Raw genomic sequence first — 17,188 nt, 5'->3', positions numbered from 1 at the left:
CTATGACACATGCCTCCCCCGTCATGAACCGTTTCCTTCGGATGCCTCCCATGTATTATCCGCTTTAGCAGCGAAGCACTACGCAGTGAACTTGGACGATGGCTGGCCACTGGCTGTATCCTCATGGTATGGGAAGTGAGTTGTGGCAGCTGGTTGAAGTCAGCGCAATGCTCTCTTGGCGTCCCGGAAGTGCTCCGTCTGCGGGCCATTCAAATACTTGATGGGTCCATAGCCATCTTAATGACTTGTACCCAATCCGTCAGCAAGAATGCGTATAGTACTTAAGTAGAAACTGTCGTACCCCGTCTTCCACCTCACTGTCGCTCGCCTCCGCTCACATGTCTGGCCAACCTTCAACATCGCGTCCAACGACGAGCGCATCCAGCACAGTCTCGGCTGCCGAGACCGTTCATGCTGACGCTCTTGCAGACACCATGCAGCCTGTCCCCAGCCTGTTTCGCGGTGGAGAGGGCGAGTCTGCCATACCCGAGGACAAGAAGGTATGTTTTCTGCGACTACCTATGCTCTTCGTTCGTGTGCTGATGCCGCATACGTATGTATTCGAAGGAGGAGGCACTCGAGAATGCGGAGGATGACTGGGCCCACGATCCCGCGAATCCGCGCAATTGGACTCTTGGAAAGAAATGGACGACTGTTGCTATTGTATGTTCTCGTACTCTGCCTTCTTCTACACTGGCACACCGCTGACCATGAACAGATTTCGTTCTACACGTTTGTCACGCCGCTCGCAAGTTCCATGATGGCTCCTGGTCTGCCCCAGATTGCTGAACACTACAACATCAGCAGTCCGACAACCCAGAACCTCACGCTCAGTGTCTTCTTGCTTACTTTCGCCATCGGCCCTCTCTTCTTCGGCCCGTTGTCTGAGATGTATGGGCGCACATGGGTGTGTACACCATAACACTACATCATCTTTGCACCATACTCATTCAGCAATAGGTGTACCACATCACGAACCTGCTCTTCCTCGCTTTCAATTTTGGCTGCGCATATTCTACATCCGTTGGCGCACTCATTGGGTTCCGTGTGCTCGGTACGTCTTCATTTCTCCACCAGCGTGACCCCGCTTGACGCCCCTCAGCCGGATTTGTTGGTAGTGCACCCGTCACGCTTGGCGGCGGCAGCGTTGCCGATGTTTTCTCAGAGCACGACCGCGCGTCTGCGATGGCAGTCTTCACGATGGGCCCGCTCATCGGTCCCGTTGTGGGCCCAATCGCGGGTGGCTTTATCACGGAGACGATCGGTTTCAAGTACGTGTTCGTCGTAATTGGCGCACTTTGCGCTGTCGCCGCGGTTTGTGGTATTCCCTTCCTCCAGGAGACGTACGCGCCCATCATCCGCCTGCGCCTCGCGCGCCGCGCAGGCGACCCCGAAAAAGCGGCGCAGATGCACCCGCACCTCCTTAAGGAGCATAGCAACAACTTCCATCGCCTATGGGTCGACATGAGGCGGCCGTTCATCCTGCTCACCAGGAGTTATGTGTGCTTCTTGCTCAGTTTGTACATGGCCCTGTGAGTTTCCTCTGTAACTCCTGGTCTGCTATGACTGAGCTACTATTTTAGGATGTACGGTCAGTGCAGAATGCGACAGCCGAGAGCCGTTTCTAGGATATTGACTCGCTAATCCCTCAGGGATATACTACCTCATGTTCACCACGTTCCCTCGTACGAACCATCTTTTCCGTAACATTTCACCGCTCGCTCACCGTTCTCCGCCGTAGTGCTGTTCGCGGGAGTGTACCATTTCAGCACCGGGATCAGTGGCCTCGCCTACATCGGGCTCGGCCTCGGCTTCATGGTGGCCACCGTGATCGGAGCGAGCGTTGCAGACAAAATCTACAAATCCGTGCGTAGCCTCCCCGCTCCCACACTCATCGGCGCAGCGTCTGACCTCATCCCATGTTCCATATCAGCTCGCATCCAAGAACGGTGGAGTCGGCAAGCCCGAAATGCGCATCCCCGCGCTCATCTTCGGGTCGCTCTTCGTGCCCATCGGTCTCTTGTACGCCGCCTGCTCCATTACGTCGCCGTCCACGCACTGACGCTCGCTTCCAGCTGGTATGGCTGGTCTGCACAGGCCGCTACCCACTGGATCATGCCCGTCATTGGCTCCGGCATCTTTGGGTTCGGGATGATGACCACATAGTACGCGCCTCCTCTCGCGTTTGCGTGCCGCATGCTCACCCACGCATCAGCTTGCCCATCCAACTCTACCTCGTCGACACGTTCCAGTACGCCGCAAGCGCGCTCGCCGCTGCCTCAGTATGTTCCCTCTCACTTTGCCCTTGTGCCCGCTGACCCCCCGCGCGCACAGGTCTTCCGCTCGTTGCTCGGCTTCGCCTTCCCCCTCTTCGGCGTGCAGATGTTCGCCGCCCTCGGATATGGCGGCGGCAACTCGCTCCTCGCGGGGCTCGGAATTGTCATCGGTATACCATTCCCGATCTGGTTGTGGTTCGCCGGCGAGCGCATCCGCGCCAACTCGGCCCTCTCGCGCTGATTCGCCCATGCCACCTTAGCTATGCACTACTCTACTCTACTACGTCACAGTCCTTTCCAGTGCGCTCGTGCCATAATCGTTATTCTCATGCGCCTCCTACGCCTGGTCTGACTCATGGTGTTCTGTCCGTAAGCCGAACGAGTGGCACATGGGGCCGGAGAGAGCGAGTCTGTGCGCGTGAGGGGGCTGTCGGCGCTGGTGCGGATCAGGAATGAGCCAGCAGGCTCGGGGTATTAGTTTGAGTCTAGGGCTTTGTATCGATACCAGTTTCTTCCACATATCACGTAAGTAAGCAGACAACATACAGTAGACATGTTCCAGGACACGTGTAGTACCACTAGAGCTTGAAAATGCGGCGCTTGGAAGTTGGCGCAATGTTGTCCGGCTCGAGATCTCTGACGTAGCAGCTTGAACCAGATCATGGACGCGTACCAGCAGGCGATATGGATGTCCGTCAGTGTTGAAATTACCACAATCAGTTCCTTCTGAGAGGGAGGAATATCATCGCCTGTGGAAACAGTGACTTGTGGAACGGTCTGAACGCGCTCGCAAGAAAAGGGAGTACATAGGCTGGTGAGCGTAGCTAGCCTCGATCACCACTCTTAAACTATGTGGCGGAAACTCGCACGCGAATTTGCCGCATGATTGGCCCGTTTTGCCGTCTCTTCGTTTCTTTAAATTTTTGTCTGCAGACTCGAATACCAACAGGGATTATGGACGTTGAAAACAGAACTCTTTTCGCTCCTCGTTCTATGGCCTATACGTATGAACAGCCTCAGTCGAGTGAGCACAAGCGCAGATATCTTCGGACTAGGATCCTGTACGACCATCCTATTATTACCTGGCGCTCAAGCGACCACTATGCGTGCACTTCATTCAAAAAATTACACTCGCGCTAGATTCAGAGCCTAGAGGTCCCGGCGACGAGCTGTGAGGCGAGTTACAATATGCGGCTTTCAGTGCGCGTGCTAACATTGCACATAGGTAGGTCGTGTAGTCCCAATGTACGTGCACCTGAATGCATGAGTACTCAGGCCTCTTTTTTAAGAAAAAAACTTCTGCTTTATACTCCGTACCTAGAGATACATGCAGAGTGGTCCGAATCTGTCTACTGGAATATCACTGGAGCGGTAAGCACTCTTCGCCGTAAGGCCCCGAAATTCCCCTTGTCATTGAGTGAAAAACGTCGGCGCCTGGTCAGTTGTGTCCCCCAGGCACGCTGGAGCAGGGTAGCGTTCGGGATCATCCCTTCACGCTATCTGTACTGCTACCTCGTCGGCGTGGTATTGGGACTGGAAAATCGCGGAAACCGGCCGTTCCTGGAATCGTCTTCTCTGGGACGACGCAGTGCTCCCTGCAATATGTACGGACTCAACGCGTTAACCCTATACAACGTGTGAACACACAGCAGCGCGTTGGCTACCGACGAATCGTCGCCAGCCTCCCGATCCGTAGCGGCCTGGGCAAGTACCTCCGTCCATTCGAACGTAGCCACCATAGGGTTAAGGCGCAGGCAAATGAGAACATCGTCCTCCGTCCAGCCTCGTTGCCGACGCACCTGAGCTTGCCTCAAGTCATCGGGCGCATAATTCTGCACAAGGCCTGGCTTGTGGCAAAGCCACATCGGGCACTCGAACGGTGTGTGATCTCTATCAGAATTCCAGAGCATGGGCAATTGCGCGGGTTCGGTATGTGGTACTCGTTCCAATGGGAACCGTTAGGTAAGTGGTCCGTCAACACTCTGCACGCTCGAGCCATCTCCTGGCACTCGGGCCTCAGGTCTTTCGAGCTCTTGCGGTGCGTCCCACTTTCCATCTTCTTGCAGCTTTGTCTGATGTGGGAAATAGAACTTCGAGACAAGGGGAGCAGATGCAAAAGTCTTGAAGAAAGTTCAGCAGTCAATTTCATGTTTGGACGACACCTCCCGCAAAGGTGATGAACTGCCAACAAACAGAGTTTAACTGTACCGTATCAGTTGATGCACATGCATACATGTACATCTTTCAACTACACAGTAGTCCATGGGTATGGGCTGTTGTGACATCTTGCATGGTAATTTCAGCTGTCACTGCAGCATGATTCAATCACACAATCATGCTAAACATATTCATAATTTCAAAATCTCTATCGGCATCCAAGTTATCATGTGTCATGATTCATCAACGTCATGAGATATAACTAAGGATGAAATTATGAGGCTATCCACTCCGTGGATGTCGTAGTAATCTCACGATAGCTGAGTGAACTTGGCCGTCACAGTAGCATGACTTAATGCTGATTGATACAGGGATCGAATTAGACTTACAGTGGAACGCGGCGTCCGTTCGCCATGTGCCACTCTCTGTCTCTGTCCCCTCCACATACCAACCGGATTGTACTAGCATTTAAACACACGAACGGACTACAGCGACCTAGGCAGGCTGGCAGTAATGAGGACCAAGACAGCTTCTGTGGCAGAAAGAGGACACGGTCCACCAGACAGGCCGTGTTCGAATCAAGATGGCCCTGTCATCACATGAAAGCTACTACGAAGAAGATGGCTCACACCATATACATATAAGGGGGTTTGCGAGCTTTAGTTACGAAGCTTTGTTTCGACGTGCTCCCCATGAATCTTGCGAGTGCCACGTCTCACCTTCGTAAAATCAGACCAGATCCAAGATGTCCGCCATCGCCCCACCATCTATTGAAGAGATTCTGGGCGGCTTTACAGTCGGCATAGATATTGCTGTACTGTACGTTCCTACTGCATCCTACCTCAGCTTCTCCTGGCTTACTCACAATACCCTGGTCTCCAGTCTGTACGGGATTGTCACCGCACAGGTATACTTCTACTGGTGGACATCGCAGGACGACCCAAGATTACTTCGCACATTAGTTGCATCTGTATGGTAAGATCGTCAGCTTCAACCGCAAAACATATTGTCTGATCATTAAAGTCGTTTGAAGGTGTTTAGAGTCTTTGCACACAGCATTCTGTATACATGTCAATTATCACTACACAATCACCGACTTTGGGAACCTTGAAGATGTTCTTCGTGTCGTTTGGTAAGTCCCCCTTTTTTCTTCTGGTTCCACGAATTCATACTTGACATTCTCCTCAGGGATAACGGTGTAAGTTCTGAATTTTACATCCGCCTCGTTTCAAGAAAGTAATCAGCATTTGGAATGCAGGCTACATTAATTGCAGGGGTAAGATTCCTGTAATTTGATTAGCTTCACTGCGTACTCAATGATTGACTCCAAGCGCAGGCCATGATCGCAGGCTTGGTTCAGAGGTACGAGTTCTACGTGTTTCCTAGCGGTGTCTCATAATTTATCCACTCAGCTTTTTCATCTGGCGAATCTGGATATGTGTGTCAATTATCGCATATATTATACATATTTACTGATGATATCAATCTGTGTTCGCAGTGAGTAGAAGGTCTGTTGTACTAGTCTTCACACTGGTGAGCTCTCTTTTCAAGGTTTAGAATGATTGGGGATAAACATCGCGAAGGCAGTCTTGCTCTTCTTGCGCGTCGGTCTGTGGTAATTACTGCTATCTTGGCCGAGAAACTAACCAATCCTGCATTGGTGTTTGTGATCGGTACGAGCATAATCATCCGCCACGTTCCACTTCCTGATCTTGATTATGGCCTTTGTTATAGCAACCGGGGGTTTATTGTACGTCACATCCTATTCCTTCTTTGCTTCATCATCTTTGGCTCAATTTCATCAGATGGAAACCCCAAACTTGGCTCGACTTCAGAGCATCCCGTGCAGATCTAGTGTGTTGTTCAGTTGGATACCCATATCAAAGAAGCTGTTGACAATTATCCTGTCCTCACTGCAGATCACGTCCACACTTGGCCTCGGATTTTCGGTAATTCTAGACGCACTTATCGCTTTTAGCCAGGTTTATTATCTCTGGACGAGCCGTACGGGCTATCAAGCGTGAGCATCTACTGCATTATTTTGAACTGACATTTTAACTGCTTCAATTTGTGTTTAGAACAGACAATTTGATTCGGACATTGATGACATACATCATCAACACTGGTGCTCTGACAATGTAAGTCGAATCTGCTCGTTAAGGATACTTGACTCAAAACCTCAGAGGTGTGTTTCGATAGCGACTATGGTCACGGTACTACAAGCCATCTTTGAAGTCGCACGCCCCTTTTGCTCATGCACATTGTACCTAGGTTTGGTCACCAGCCTTGAAGAATAATCTACTCTTTTGTGGACTAGTTGTGATCCAGAGCAAACGTACGCATTATCTAGATCGGCTGTTCCCTTCACTGACACGCTGCAAAAGTTTATGCGAATTCACTTATCGCTGCGTGCGGTGTTTGTCCTCCTAGTCAGGCTAGACTGATGATGCTCAACTTTCTTACAGGCTGAACGCACGACAACGCCATAACGCTGAGCGGAAGCAGCCTTCTAGCTTCGTCGACATCGAGTTCCGTGGGGATCGCGGATTGTCCAGACCGGTACGCATAATCTTTACCAGTTCTTGACAAGTGACCTTATGTTGACGGTGACGTTGGAATAGCAAAACATTGAGATATTCCGCGATATAACAGAGATTACTGACCATGCTTTAGACAAGAGCGGCTCCACTGTGAAGGATTAGTACGGTGCACTAGGTGCTTCTATTGTAGGTTGTGTAGTCGCAGTCCGTGTCGGCATGGTATGCGCGGAATAGGCTGGCGTGCTTGGAGGATAGTACATATTTTGCTTCGCACTTCTTAATCAGCAATAATTACGTCTTCTGCGCGCAACGATCTCTACAGATCTAATGACCTCAGGCATGTTTCGATGCAAACATATGAACCCAGAACATTTGAATGCCGAGAAAATACTAGCTGCTAATTCAGAAGTACATTCGAAAATGGTACGGACAGACTTCACAATATGCAATCAGCGGAACATGTCACACTGCCCGTGTACGGAGCTTTAGTCTGCCGCCTGCAAACTTCATCCTCCTCATCGCTAACAGCAATCTCGAAATTAATGTGCCTCCCTTGAGGAATTTTGTGGCGAAAACACGCCTAAACTCGCGCGCGAGTTTGCCGCATAATCGTTGACCCATTTTCCCTCTTCGTTTCTCTCTCTGCAGACTCAAATGCCAACAGGGATTACTCTTCGTTTCATGGCCTACACGTATGAGCAGCCCCAGTCAAGTGAGCACAGGCGCAGATATCTTCAGACTAGGATCTTGTACGACCACCTCCAGCAAGTGGCGCAGGACCATGCAAGCGAAAGCTCTGAGATTTCGCGCGGATTGTCACATGCATCCGCTATTGACCTCCTGGAAAGTGTTGCGGTAACCGTGAATGAGGCGGTAGACGTTGACATTGCTTCTGGAGATGACGGCGCACGGACGTTTCGCCTTGGAGGAATATCCAGAGATGAGGTGAATAGCCTTACATCGACTAGCTCTTCAGTGAGTTGTCAGCGTATCTTTTCCCATCATGCTCACTGCATGGACTCGCGCTACACTATCAGCTGTCCCGCCAAAATGCTGCCAAACTCAAATCTGCTCTGAAGACGACCCTGCTATCTATTGTAGATTATTATGCAGATGATATAGTAGACAACGACCCAGGTGCGCTACTACCGTTCTTTGCAGGGCTGGCCCTCACACTCGTGCGAACAAGAAGTTGGAGATGGTTTATTTGAGTCTGCCTCGCGACTCCTAGACGAGATCCGTGCGAGGCAAAAATGGACGCTTGAGCACGAGTCTCTCATTCGAGATCAACAGGAACGTATACAGAAACTCGTCGGACAGATAAATGCGGTACGCTCGCGCACCGCCGAGAATACACGTATTCAGATCATTGAATTGTTCGTTCGTTCCAGATACATCCACGGTTAGAGGAGAAACTATTGTATGCGCTGACCACCCTGCCCCCATTGGTGAATGCCACCCGCACTGCGCAGGCGGATGTTAGTGCCATCTCCATCGAAGCAGCCCTTCTCAAGTTGTCTATCCTCCGCGCCCGTGCCCACATTGCGCTGTACGGCCACAGCTCGCCTAAGGCGCCCGGTGGTACCACGAACCAGGCGCTTGCAGCTGCCTACAACAAGCTCCACGACAGGGAACGCGCGCAGGAGAATGAAGAACGTGATCTTGATGGAAAGCTCGCTTCATATGAGGGCCTTCTTGGGCTTTTCGACAGGCAGCAGGGTGGGTTTGCCCAGGTGGTCGCGGATATGGCCCGGGTCAAGAAGGAGGCAGAGGAGTGCAAGAAGGATCTGCGACGGCTAGGTTGGACTGGAGACTGATCTGGACCCCGGGGTAGCCTCGTGAATGGGCTACGTGCCTTTGTCTTGTGCTGAACCGGGTAGACGTCACACGGGTGGACGGACGTCGGGAAGGCGAGCGTGTCACGCTTCGTGTTGGAAGTTCGAATGCAGACGTTGGACAGCGGCGACAACTTGGAGTATTTTTCTGCCAGGCTATGGGACCAGCAAAAAGAGATGAGCTTCGATCTTGAAAATATCGCATATGGTAACGCCCTACACACCAATTTACACTCATTCACCGCCGTTGACTTACCTCGTAAAGGCGGGCTCTGCATTCGAGCCAGGCACGAATACTGCATCGGGTACTGTTCAGTGGTTCTTGATGGCAATGATATTATTCCAGAGACTATTCAAATTGCACTGGCCGAGTTGGATTCCGTGCTCTGCGCTGATGTAAAAGACTCCGCTAAGCTTCTCCGACCTGCAATAGCTTCCCTACTGCTGCGCACTTGTCAAGGAAGTTTTCAGGTGGTCGCCAGCTGCGCCAGACAGATTCCCGCATTACTTGGACAACGATGATGTGTACAATGGTTATGAGGTCATTATTTTAGCAATTCATTTGCAACAAGATACATATGCATATAAAACTCACCAGATCAAAGGAAAACTATGGTCATACCATGCATCTGGCCAACGACAGAACCACATTCGAAAAAATGCTTCATGCTGACCATATAATAGCATCGCAATGAGAGGAACATCCTGAGCAGCATCGCTTCAATCTTTATCGATTCTTATGCAAGAACAAATTTATTTCGGGAGAATCCCTTACCGAGGGTCACTGCGGGGTTGGGTTCGGCCGCAGGTGAGCAATAATGGCGTCTGAGTAGCAGACTAACAAGCGTTGGCACCATTATATGCATCAGAAAATGACCTGGTCAGTATATCGGCGTAAAGACCATTTGAAAGTGGATAGTGCGCGTTCTGTGAGGATTTAACATCGAACCTGACTACGATGAAGCAGGAAACGTGCTTACCATCGATCCGGACAACTGCACTTTCGGCATGACCTTGTACGTGGACGACCTATCCAATAAACCAATATGCTAAACATTTAACACATAGGAGGCCTATCAATTTTACTTTGCAAATCACACCGCGATCTGCTGAATATGAGCGGACTATCAGGCGAGAGTGGGGTGTAATATCGAAAGCCATGGCGTAGGTTTGACTGCACCGGTAGTAGACCTGTTTGAAGAGTATCCATACACGTAGAATACTTGACACCTCAGGACAATATATCATTCGAGAAACCATGTTCACTTATCACTGAAAATGTGTCCGCATCCGCATTAAAGCGAGACTTACGCAAAATATGCTATCGACTATCGTGATACGCACTCTGTTGAACATATCCTGCGTGCGCTGCGGATGATCCTCGGATGAATATAGGGATAACCGGAGGTTTTTAGTCTGGAGCAGCCAGGCCGACTAGGAAGCTTCAGCGTGATGCGAGACAATGGTCAGTTAGCCTTAGTACCCGCAGAGGCGAAACGTCTTGAGATCTCGGTGAGTCTGTGAATGTCCACAGTCAAGATGGTCTTCTCCGAGAGAGCTCAAAGAGGTAGAATGCCATGCAACAGCATACTCAGGTGACTTGGCACACAACGATCTGCCATACAGATTCAATGACCTCAAGCATGTATCGATGTAAACATATAAATCAAGAGCAGTGAACGCCAATAGGATATGAGCTGCTAATGCAGAAGTACTGTACATGAAACGGTACGGGCGGACTTACATCACACTATGCAACCAGCGGAACATGTCGCACTGCTCATGTACGGAGCCTTAATCCGCTGCCTGCAAATTTCGTCACTAACAGCACTCTCACGTATTTGCGAACAATAACACGCACAATAGTGAACAGTCACAACAGACCAACAGTCTCACCATAAAAACCTCGTACCGGAAATACGACGGATAATTATATGCAGTTCGACATCGTACCAAAGTATCGCTTAGACAGAAATCCAACATCTTCGCAAATATCACCATAAGCACAATAGTTGAAACATCTAATTCGAACCGCTCGATACGCGCAGAGGATATTAGACGACTATAGAAACCGCCAATCTAATTCATTGAAATTATGAAGTAGTCAGGCACGAGATAAAACAAAGCATTTTTAGTTTTGCAGTCTCTACGACGTGAACGATGCGACATGCTCCTCGACGACCTTCTTAATCCTTGCTTCCAGCTCAGGCGTAATCGAGCCAGCAGCAATTTCCTGTAAGAGGGGGGCCTGTGCTGAGGTCAAGTGTGACCGGAACTCAGCCTCCCACTTAGTGATCTTGTCAACTGGGACGGGGTCGAGCTATAACAAGGCATTAGCGAACGTTAACGCTCTCCATGAACGGATGACTTACAAGACCGTTGACACCAGCGTAGATGATAGGGACCTGAATCTCCATCGACAAGGGCTGGTACTGACCTTGCTCTGAGGGAACGTCAGTCAAGAAGAAGGTCCAATGCCACAAGATACATACTCAGAAGCTCAGTGAGACGAGCACCACGTGACAGGAGGAAACGCGTCGACGCGTCGAGGTCAGAACCGAACTGCGCAAAAGCGGCAACTTCACGGTACTGAGCAAGGTACAACTTCAGCGAACCGGCGAACTTCTTCATGATCTTCCTGTTATAGCCTTGTAAGTATAAGCATACTATCGAAGATTGTAGAACTCACGTCTGGGCGGCTGAACCGACACGGGACACGGAAAGACCGACGTTGATGGCAGGACGAACACCACGGAAAAACAGCTCAGCCTCCAAGAAGATCTGACCGTCAGTGATGGAAATAACCTAACCATCGCCACGAACGTAGCGTTAATGACCAGTACGGAAATAGAGCGGAGGTAAAGCACGTACGTTCGTCGGAATGTACGCCGACACGTCACCGCCTTGTGTCTCAATGATAGGCAGAGCAGTGAGAGATCCACCACCGAATTTCTCGTTCATCTTGGCGGCACGCTCCAACAGACGCGAGTGCAGATAGAAGACATCACCGGGGTAAGCCTCACGACCAGGGGGACGACGAAGCAGCAGCGACATTTGACGGTAAGCAACAGCCTGCTTGGACAGATCGTCATAGATGATCAGACCTGTAAGACGCGTTAGCTGAAGTTCGTCGAACGTAATCACTACAACATACCGTGCTTTCCGTTATCACGGAACCATTCACCCATGGCACATCCAGAGAAGGGAGCCAAGTACTGAAGGGGAGCGGCCTCTGACGCAGTGGCAGCAACGATGATAGTGTACTTCATCGCGTCATTCTCCTCAAGGGTCTTGACGAGCTGTGCGACAGTCGAACGCTTCTGGCCAACAGCGACATAGACACAGTAGAGCTTCTTGTCCTCGTCCTGGCCATCGTTCCACCTCTTCTGGTTCAGGATGGTGTCAATGGCAACAGCGGTCTTACCGGTCTGACGGTCACCAATGATAAGCTCACGCTGGCCACGACCAATGGGAACCATGGCGTCGATGGGCTTAATACCTGTCATCATGGGCTGGTTGACCGAGCGACGGGGAAGGATACCGGGAGCCTTGAGCGAAGCACGGCGACGCTCGGAGACGTTAATAGGACCTTTGCCGTCAATGGGGTTACCGAGCGCGTCAACGACACGACCGAGCAGCTCAGGGCCAACAGGAACGTCGACGATCTGACCAGTACGCTTGACAGTGTCGCCCTCCTTGATGAGACGATCGTTACCGAAAATGGAGACACCGACGTTGTCGGCCTCCAAGTTCAAACACATGCCGCGGACACCGGAGGAGAATTCCACCATCTCCTCGGCTGTATGCGCGTATGAGACGCATCGCTAGTGAGGAAACACGACGATACTTACCCTGAACGTTTTTCAGACCCCATACACGCGCAATACCGTCACCGACGCCTAAAAAGGTTCGTATGATAAATATGGACTCCAACGACGAAACAGACCCGAACGCACTAAGAACGCGGCCAGTCTCCTCGACGTTCGCGCCCACGGAAGTGCCAGCTATGCGGGACTCGAGAATTGAGGACACCTCGGATGCAGCTGAGCGTGACGTGTCATGACGAACGGCGAACGCATCAGACACGCGAAAGCAATGAGCGTTGGTGAGCGACAATACTGCCAGCAGGGAGATTGAAACAATTACCAGCTTTTGCTGTCGCATACGAGCGGATGACAGTGGGGGCGACCCGGCCGGCGCTCTGAAATTTGGAAGTTACAGCAAGCGGTGAGCTCAAAATGCTGGAAAAACGCGAGCAATGGGAATGCGCACCCTAGAAGCGGCGAGCGCGGACGCGCGCATGGAATTCCTGAGTGCGACTCTGTGCATGAGGGTGGAAGGAAAGGTGGAAAGATGGGGAAGGAGGTGGAGGGAGTGAAGTCGTTCGTTGACGTTGAGTCGCTAGGGTGAAGCCGGAATCCCGACTCTAAGACCCTTACATAACCCACTCTTCAAGCTCCGCCTCAATCTACATTTCCCATGCGTCGGCGTCATCCGGCTTCTCGGAACACGCAGCCACCGTACCCGTCCCCGCGCTGTCGACGTTCACGCTCCTCGACCATGGCAAGTCTCTTGAGACGTAAGTTTCTGCACCGCACTGTGTGTATTTGATTGCAATAACATAGCTGACCTCCTCTCCAACGCCAGCTGCAGCCTTGCGTACAGTAGCGAGACGTGCTCTGCACACTGAAGCCGTACAAACGCCGTCTACGACGCCCAATGCACTTTCCCTGATCCGCTCCCAGCCTTTTCAATACGTTGTCGCGTCGGTGGCGGGCAGAAAGTACCTCCTTTCACCCAGGGACCTTCTCACCGTTCCCCGCCTCAAGGACGTACGTGTCGGCGACGTCCTCGCCTTGTCCGACATCCATGAAGTTGGCTCGCGCGAATTTACCATGCGTGGCAACCCAACCATCCCCCCAGAAAATATCAAGGTTCAGGCGACCGTGGTGGAGCACACAAAGGGCAAGATGGAGGTCATATTCAAGAAGAAGCGGAGAAAGGGCTATCAAAAAACTATCACCCATAAGCAAACATATACACGTCTGAGAATCGGGCCAATTGATATTGTAGACCAGTAGCATTCATGTCACTAATCATTACTACTCAAGTTCACCCTTGTCCTATGCATGAATCATATTTCCCCTTCCTCCGGAGTTTCTGCCCTCGGAGGAGGCTCGTGCTTAGGCGGCTCCTCTGGTATGCCCTCCGGCGGGACACTGTATTTGGCCCTCTGAAGTGCAATTGCCATCAGCTAACAAATAACGAACAAAGTAAAGCTGTGCGCACCTTTTCCGCGCGTCCCTCGAGTCCTCTGTCGTCGTACACCGTCCTGTCTCTCTTCTCACGCGGGTCGTCTCGATAAACAGACGCACTTCTCTCCCTGTCATCCCGGTACGTGGGGGCCGGGGGAGCGTCCTGACCATATGCTGAACCCTCATCCCAATCCCTGCCGCCGTATCCGTCGTGGTCACCCCGCGTGCTTTTGCGGTCTCTCCTTTTGTCATCCCTCTCATACTCCCGGTGATGCCTGGAAGACTTATAAGCATGGTCCCCCTTGTCTCGCTCTTTCTCGCGACCATGATAAGCCTTTTCCTTGGCGTAGTCGCGCTCGCGGGGATAGTCCTTTGAGGATCGGTGGCTATGACTCTCGTGATCTTCATGCCCACGATGAGGACGAGTGCTGCGACTGTCATGGTAATCCCTCTCCGAATCTCGCTCGCGATCACGGTGTTCACGGTGGTCCCGCTCGCGATCCCCATCTCGCGTGTCCTTAGTGGGCTCCTTACGTTTACGGCTCGTTGTGGAGCCACCGTCCTCGGACGCCTCACGTTCGCGTTCTCGCAGACGCTCCTGAGATAATAAAAATGGTCATAACCATTGGAACAAAGAATCTAAATGACAAACCCACTTTCTGACGTTTGACGAACTTCGCAAATGCGGCCCTTTTGCTTTCCTCATCTTCTATGGCCTTGTATTCAGGTAGATCTTGTATAATTGGGACAGCCTTTGAGAGAATGTGAGAACGATTATTGCAACGACGGTTTTGGACACGCACATCTTCGTACGACATATTAAGATCGATGGGTTCAGTGAGTTTCTTGAGGGCATAACGCAGATCGTCCTGCAAATGGCGCTGCCTTCTCTCAGCACGGCGCTTCTCATCTGCTTGCTGCTTCAATGCTTGTGCATAGAGCTGTTTAGAAGACACATGAACGTTGAAAATTAAATCCGTTTGAAAAGGTAATGAGACTACATACCGTATCGAAGATACCCTTCAGGTCCTCTGAAGATAGCTTCCGCATTTCTTCATCATCATTTGGTTTCACAATCGAGATGAACTCTGTCTCAGTAGTATCAGAAGTAATTTTGAACAACTTGACGTTGTTCTCATCCCCATCCTTCTTCGAACCGTCTCCTTGTTGAGCTTGGATTTCAAGCTGCTTGTTGTGACGTTTGATTGCCCCCTCCACAATGGCGATCTTCGCGTCGAGCTTTTGATCAAGGCCATCAACGACGTCCCAGAAAAGCTCGAGAGGATTCGATCCAGGATTGCCGAGCATGTCCAGGTATCGGGGATCTTCGGCAAAGGAAGGATATACTTCTTTCCATTTCGTACGAGCTTTGAGTTGGCCTGACTGCACAAGGCTCTGAAGCAAATCCTGCACAACGAGGTAAATGCAACTTCAAAGACGATGCCTGGAATAAATACGCACTCGGAATCCTTCTCTGGCCTTACGCTCTTTTCTCGTTTTTTCTACCTGAGCACGGCGCATCTGCTCATCAAATTCACGCTCGCGAACTCGGCTGTAGTCCTCAAATGCGAGGAGGATGTCTAGTGTAGGCAGCTTCTGCAGCTCCGGGTCTTCCTTCCATTCTTCGGAGTCGAGGACAAGTTGGTTCGCTTGACGCCAACGCGTTGTAACATCAACGTCGAGTCGCTTGAACAAGGCTACGATTTTAGAGACACTGCGAGAGCGCGCGGCACGACTCTCTTGCTATTTTTCCGGATTCTCGACTCATTAGAAACGGAAACAAAAAGGATTGGACATAGTCAAGGACCACGCACCACTTCACGTTGCTTGAGCTCTGCTACGTACTCTTCGAATATCAGTTTACGCTCTGCCTCGATCTTCGCTTGTTGCCATATCGGATGTTGAGCGAATAGCTTATCGGCAGTGGCAAAGGTGCTGTAGTGGAAGACATTTGGATTTCCCTTGAGCATGTTTCTGATCGCAGGCCGCAGCTTGGACAATCGAGCTTCACGTTCCTCGTGAGCCTTCGTCTTGATAGCATCGATATACTGATAAACGCTATTAGTGGCATGAGTCATGGAATTGGACTACGTTTGCATACTTTTTGCCAGGCTGCCTTTTTCTCCGCCAATGTATTGAGCGCTTTGTATAGTGGGTCCGTGATGATGGCGCGCATAGTTTGATCCCATGTCCAATCCATGTCCACTCCAGCCTTGCGTAACAAATGCATGAACGCTTTCTCACCTTCCTCGACGGTCACAAACCCGTTGTGGGGAATGACAGGATCATCTGGCAAATTGGGCCGAGCAGGCAGAACGCTGGACGGGGCAAAAGGCAGACCACCAGTGTGTGGACCAACAGCGAGTTCGCCCATGTGCCCATTCGGCTGCGTCTGAGAACCGGGGGCGGATAAGGACGAGTCAGTCGCTCCCATAGCAGCAGGTGCACCTTGCAGAGGAGTTCCAGCATTTCCGCCTGAAGTGGCACTGTGATAGATATGAGATAGAGTAATCATGAGATACATAGAAAGCTCACACTAGGGCATTATTTGGTTGCGGCGCTGCTTTACTCTCCTTTTCCACCTTTTCAAGCAGCAGTAGAAGTTCATCGGGCATATCCCATTTCGACTCTTTGGAATCGGTCTAAATAAACGTGAGCACATCGCATAATCAAGGTCAACTAAGAGATGTCATACATTGTAATAGTACTTCCTCCCACCAGAGAAGTATTCCTTCCATTTTGTTTGATTCAAGGCACGCTATACGGTAAAGTCATGCAGTTCAAAACGTCAGTCTACAATCGAATTTTGCTCACCTCAAAGGGTGTTTTCAGATCTTTGATATGGATGAGTTGATTGTCTCAAAAACCAGAACCGTCATACTTACCGTCTGGTTTCTCCCAGACACTTTCCCTTGTGCCTGTGTTGAACCAGTAGGTACGACCTTCTGGATTTCGATGCTCTGTCTACAAGCAAAATGTTATAAGAGATATGTAATGGAGATGGTTCATAGATTGCATACCCAGACGTTCATTGCAACTGGAGAGCGATACTTGGTCGTGGTTAGAATCCAAGTCCGGAATGGCCGGAATTGAGCCACGGGTGATCACGAACGTGGGAATACTCA

The 17,188-nt window shown here is 50.8% G+C and overlaps 5 protein-coding genes across 5 annotated transcripts; 3 read left to right on the top strand and 2 right to left on the bottom strand.

Moving 5' to 3' along the window:
- Positions 1-338: 338 nt before the first annotated feature.
- On the top strand, positions 339-2,517 carry FIBRA_01709 (uncharacterized protein; the record flags this gene model as incomplete). Its single annotated transcript, XM_012323581.1, has 12 exons — positions 339-500; positions 568-663; positions 719-907; positions 961-1,054; positions 1,103-1,532; positions 1,584-1,591; positions 1,653-1,685; positions 1,742-1,866; positions 1,934-2,022; positions 2,076-2,165; positions 2,216-2,282; positions 2,335-2,517. The coding sequence occupies 12 exons, from the start codon at positions 339-341 to the stop codon at positions 2,515-2,517; spliced, it is 1,566 nt and encodes a 521-aa protein (XP_012178971.1).
- A 2,661-nt stretch (positions 2,518-5,178) lies between these two features.
- FIBRA_01708 (uncharacterized protein) lies at positions 5,179-8,790 on the top strand (the record flags this gene model as incomplete). Its single annotated transcript, XM_012323580.1, has 18 exons — positions 5,179-5,252; positions 5,316-5,408; positions 5,467-5,565; positions 5,622-5,631; positions 5,692-5,709; positions 5,770-5,795; positions 5,846-5,871; positions 5,932-5,941; positions 5,991-6,106; positions 6,168-6,183; positions 6,239-6,287; positions 6,353-6,453; positions 6,512-6,571; positions 6,899-6,992; positions 7,622-7,948; positions 8,011-8,110; positions 8,163-8,302; positions 8,365-8,790. The coding sequence occupies 18 exons, from the start codon at positions 5,179-5,181 to the stop codon at positions 8,788-8,790; spliced, it is 1,785 nt and encodes a 594-aa protein (XP_012178970.1).
- Positions 8,791-10,954: 2,164 nt separating this feature from the next.
- On the bottom strand, positions 10,955-13,137 carry FIBRA_01707 (uncharacterized protein; the record flags this gene model as incomplete). Its single annotated transcript, XM_012323579.1, has 10 exons — positions 10,955-11,128; positions 11,181-11,251; positions 11,301-11,446; positions 11,498-11,613; positions 11,680-11,912; positions 11,963-12,607; positions 12,660-12,707; positions 12,765-12,851; positions 12,928-13,009; positions 13,081-13,137. 10 exons carry the CDS (start codon positions 13,135-13,137, stop codon positions 10,955-10,957), a joined length of 1,659 nt encoding a protein of 552 aa, XP_012178969.1.
- A 231-nt stretch (positions 13,138-13,368) lies between these two features.
- FIBRA_01706 (uncharacterized protein) lies at positions 13,369-13,889 on the top strand (the record flags this gene model as incomplete). Its single annotated transcript, XM_012323578.1, has 2 exons — positions 13,369-13,387; positions 13,456-13,889. 2 exons carry the CDS (start codon positions 13,369-13,371, stop codon positions 13,887-13,889), a joined length of 453 nt encoding a protein of 150 aa, XP_012178968.1.
- A 53-nt stretch (positions 13,890-13,942) lies between these two features.
- On the bottom strand, positions 13,943-17,095 carry FIBRA_01705 (uncharacterized protein; the record flags this gene model as incomplete). The annotated part of the gene is made up of 13 exons (XM_012323577.1): positions 13,943-14,041; positions 14,098-14,661; positions 14,720-14,815; positions 14,867-15,004; positions 15,069-15,470; positions 15,525-15,806; positions 15,878-16,111; positions 16,165-16,549; positions 16,599-16,705; positions 16,759-16,821; positions 16,878-16,897; positions 16,949-17,027; positions 17,084-17,095. 13 exons carry the CDS (start codon positions 17,093-17,095, stop codon positions 13,943-13,945), a joined length of 2,481 nt encoding a protein of 826 aa, XP_012178967.1.
- Between the last annotated feature and the right edge of the window lie 93 nt (positions 17,096-17,188).

This window comes from Fibroporia radiculosa (assembly GCF_000313525.1).
Source record: "Fibroporia radiculosa TFFH 294 genomic supercontigs, scaffold833, whole genome shotgun sequence".
Taxonomy (NCBI): Eukaryota; Fungi; Basidiomycota; class Agaricomycetes; order Polyporales; family Fibroporiaceae; genus Fibroporia; species Fibroporia radiculosa.
This window is presented reverse-complemented; position numbering and strand designations above follow the sequence as displayed.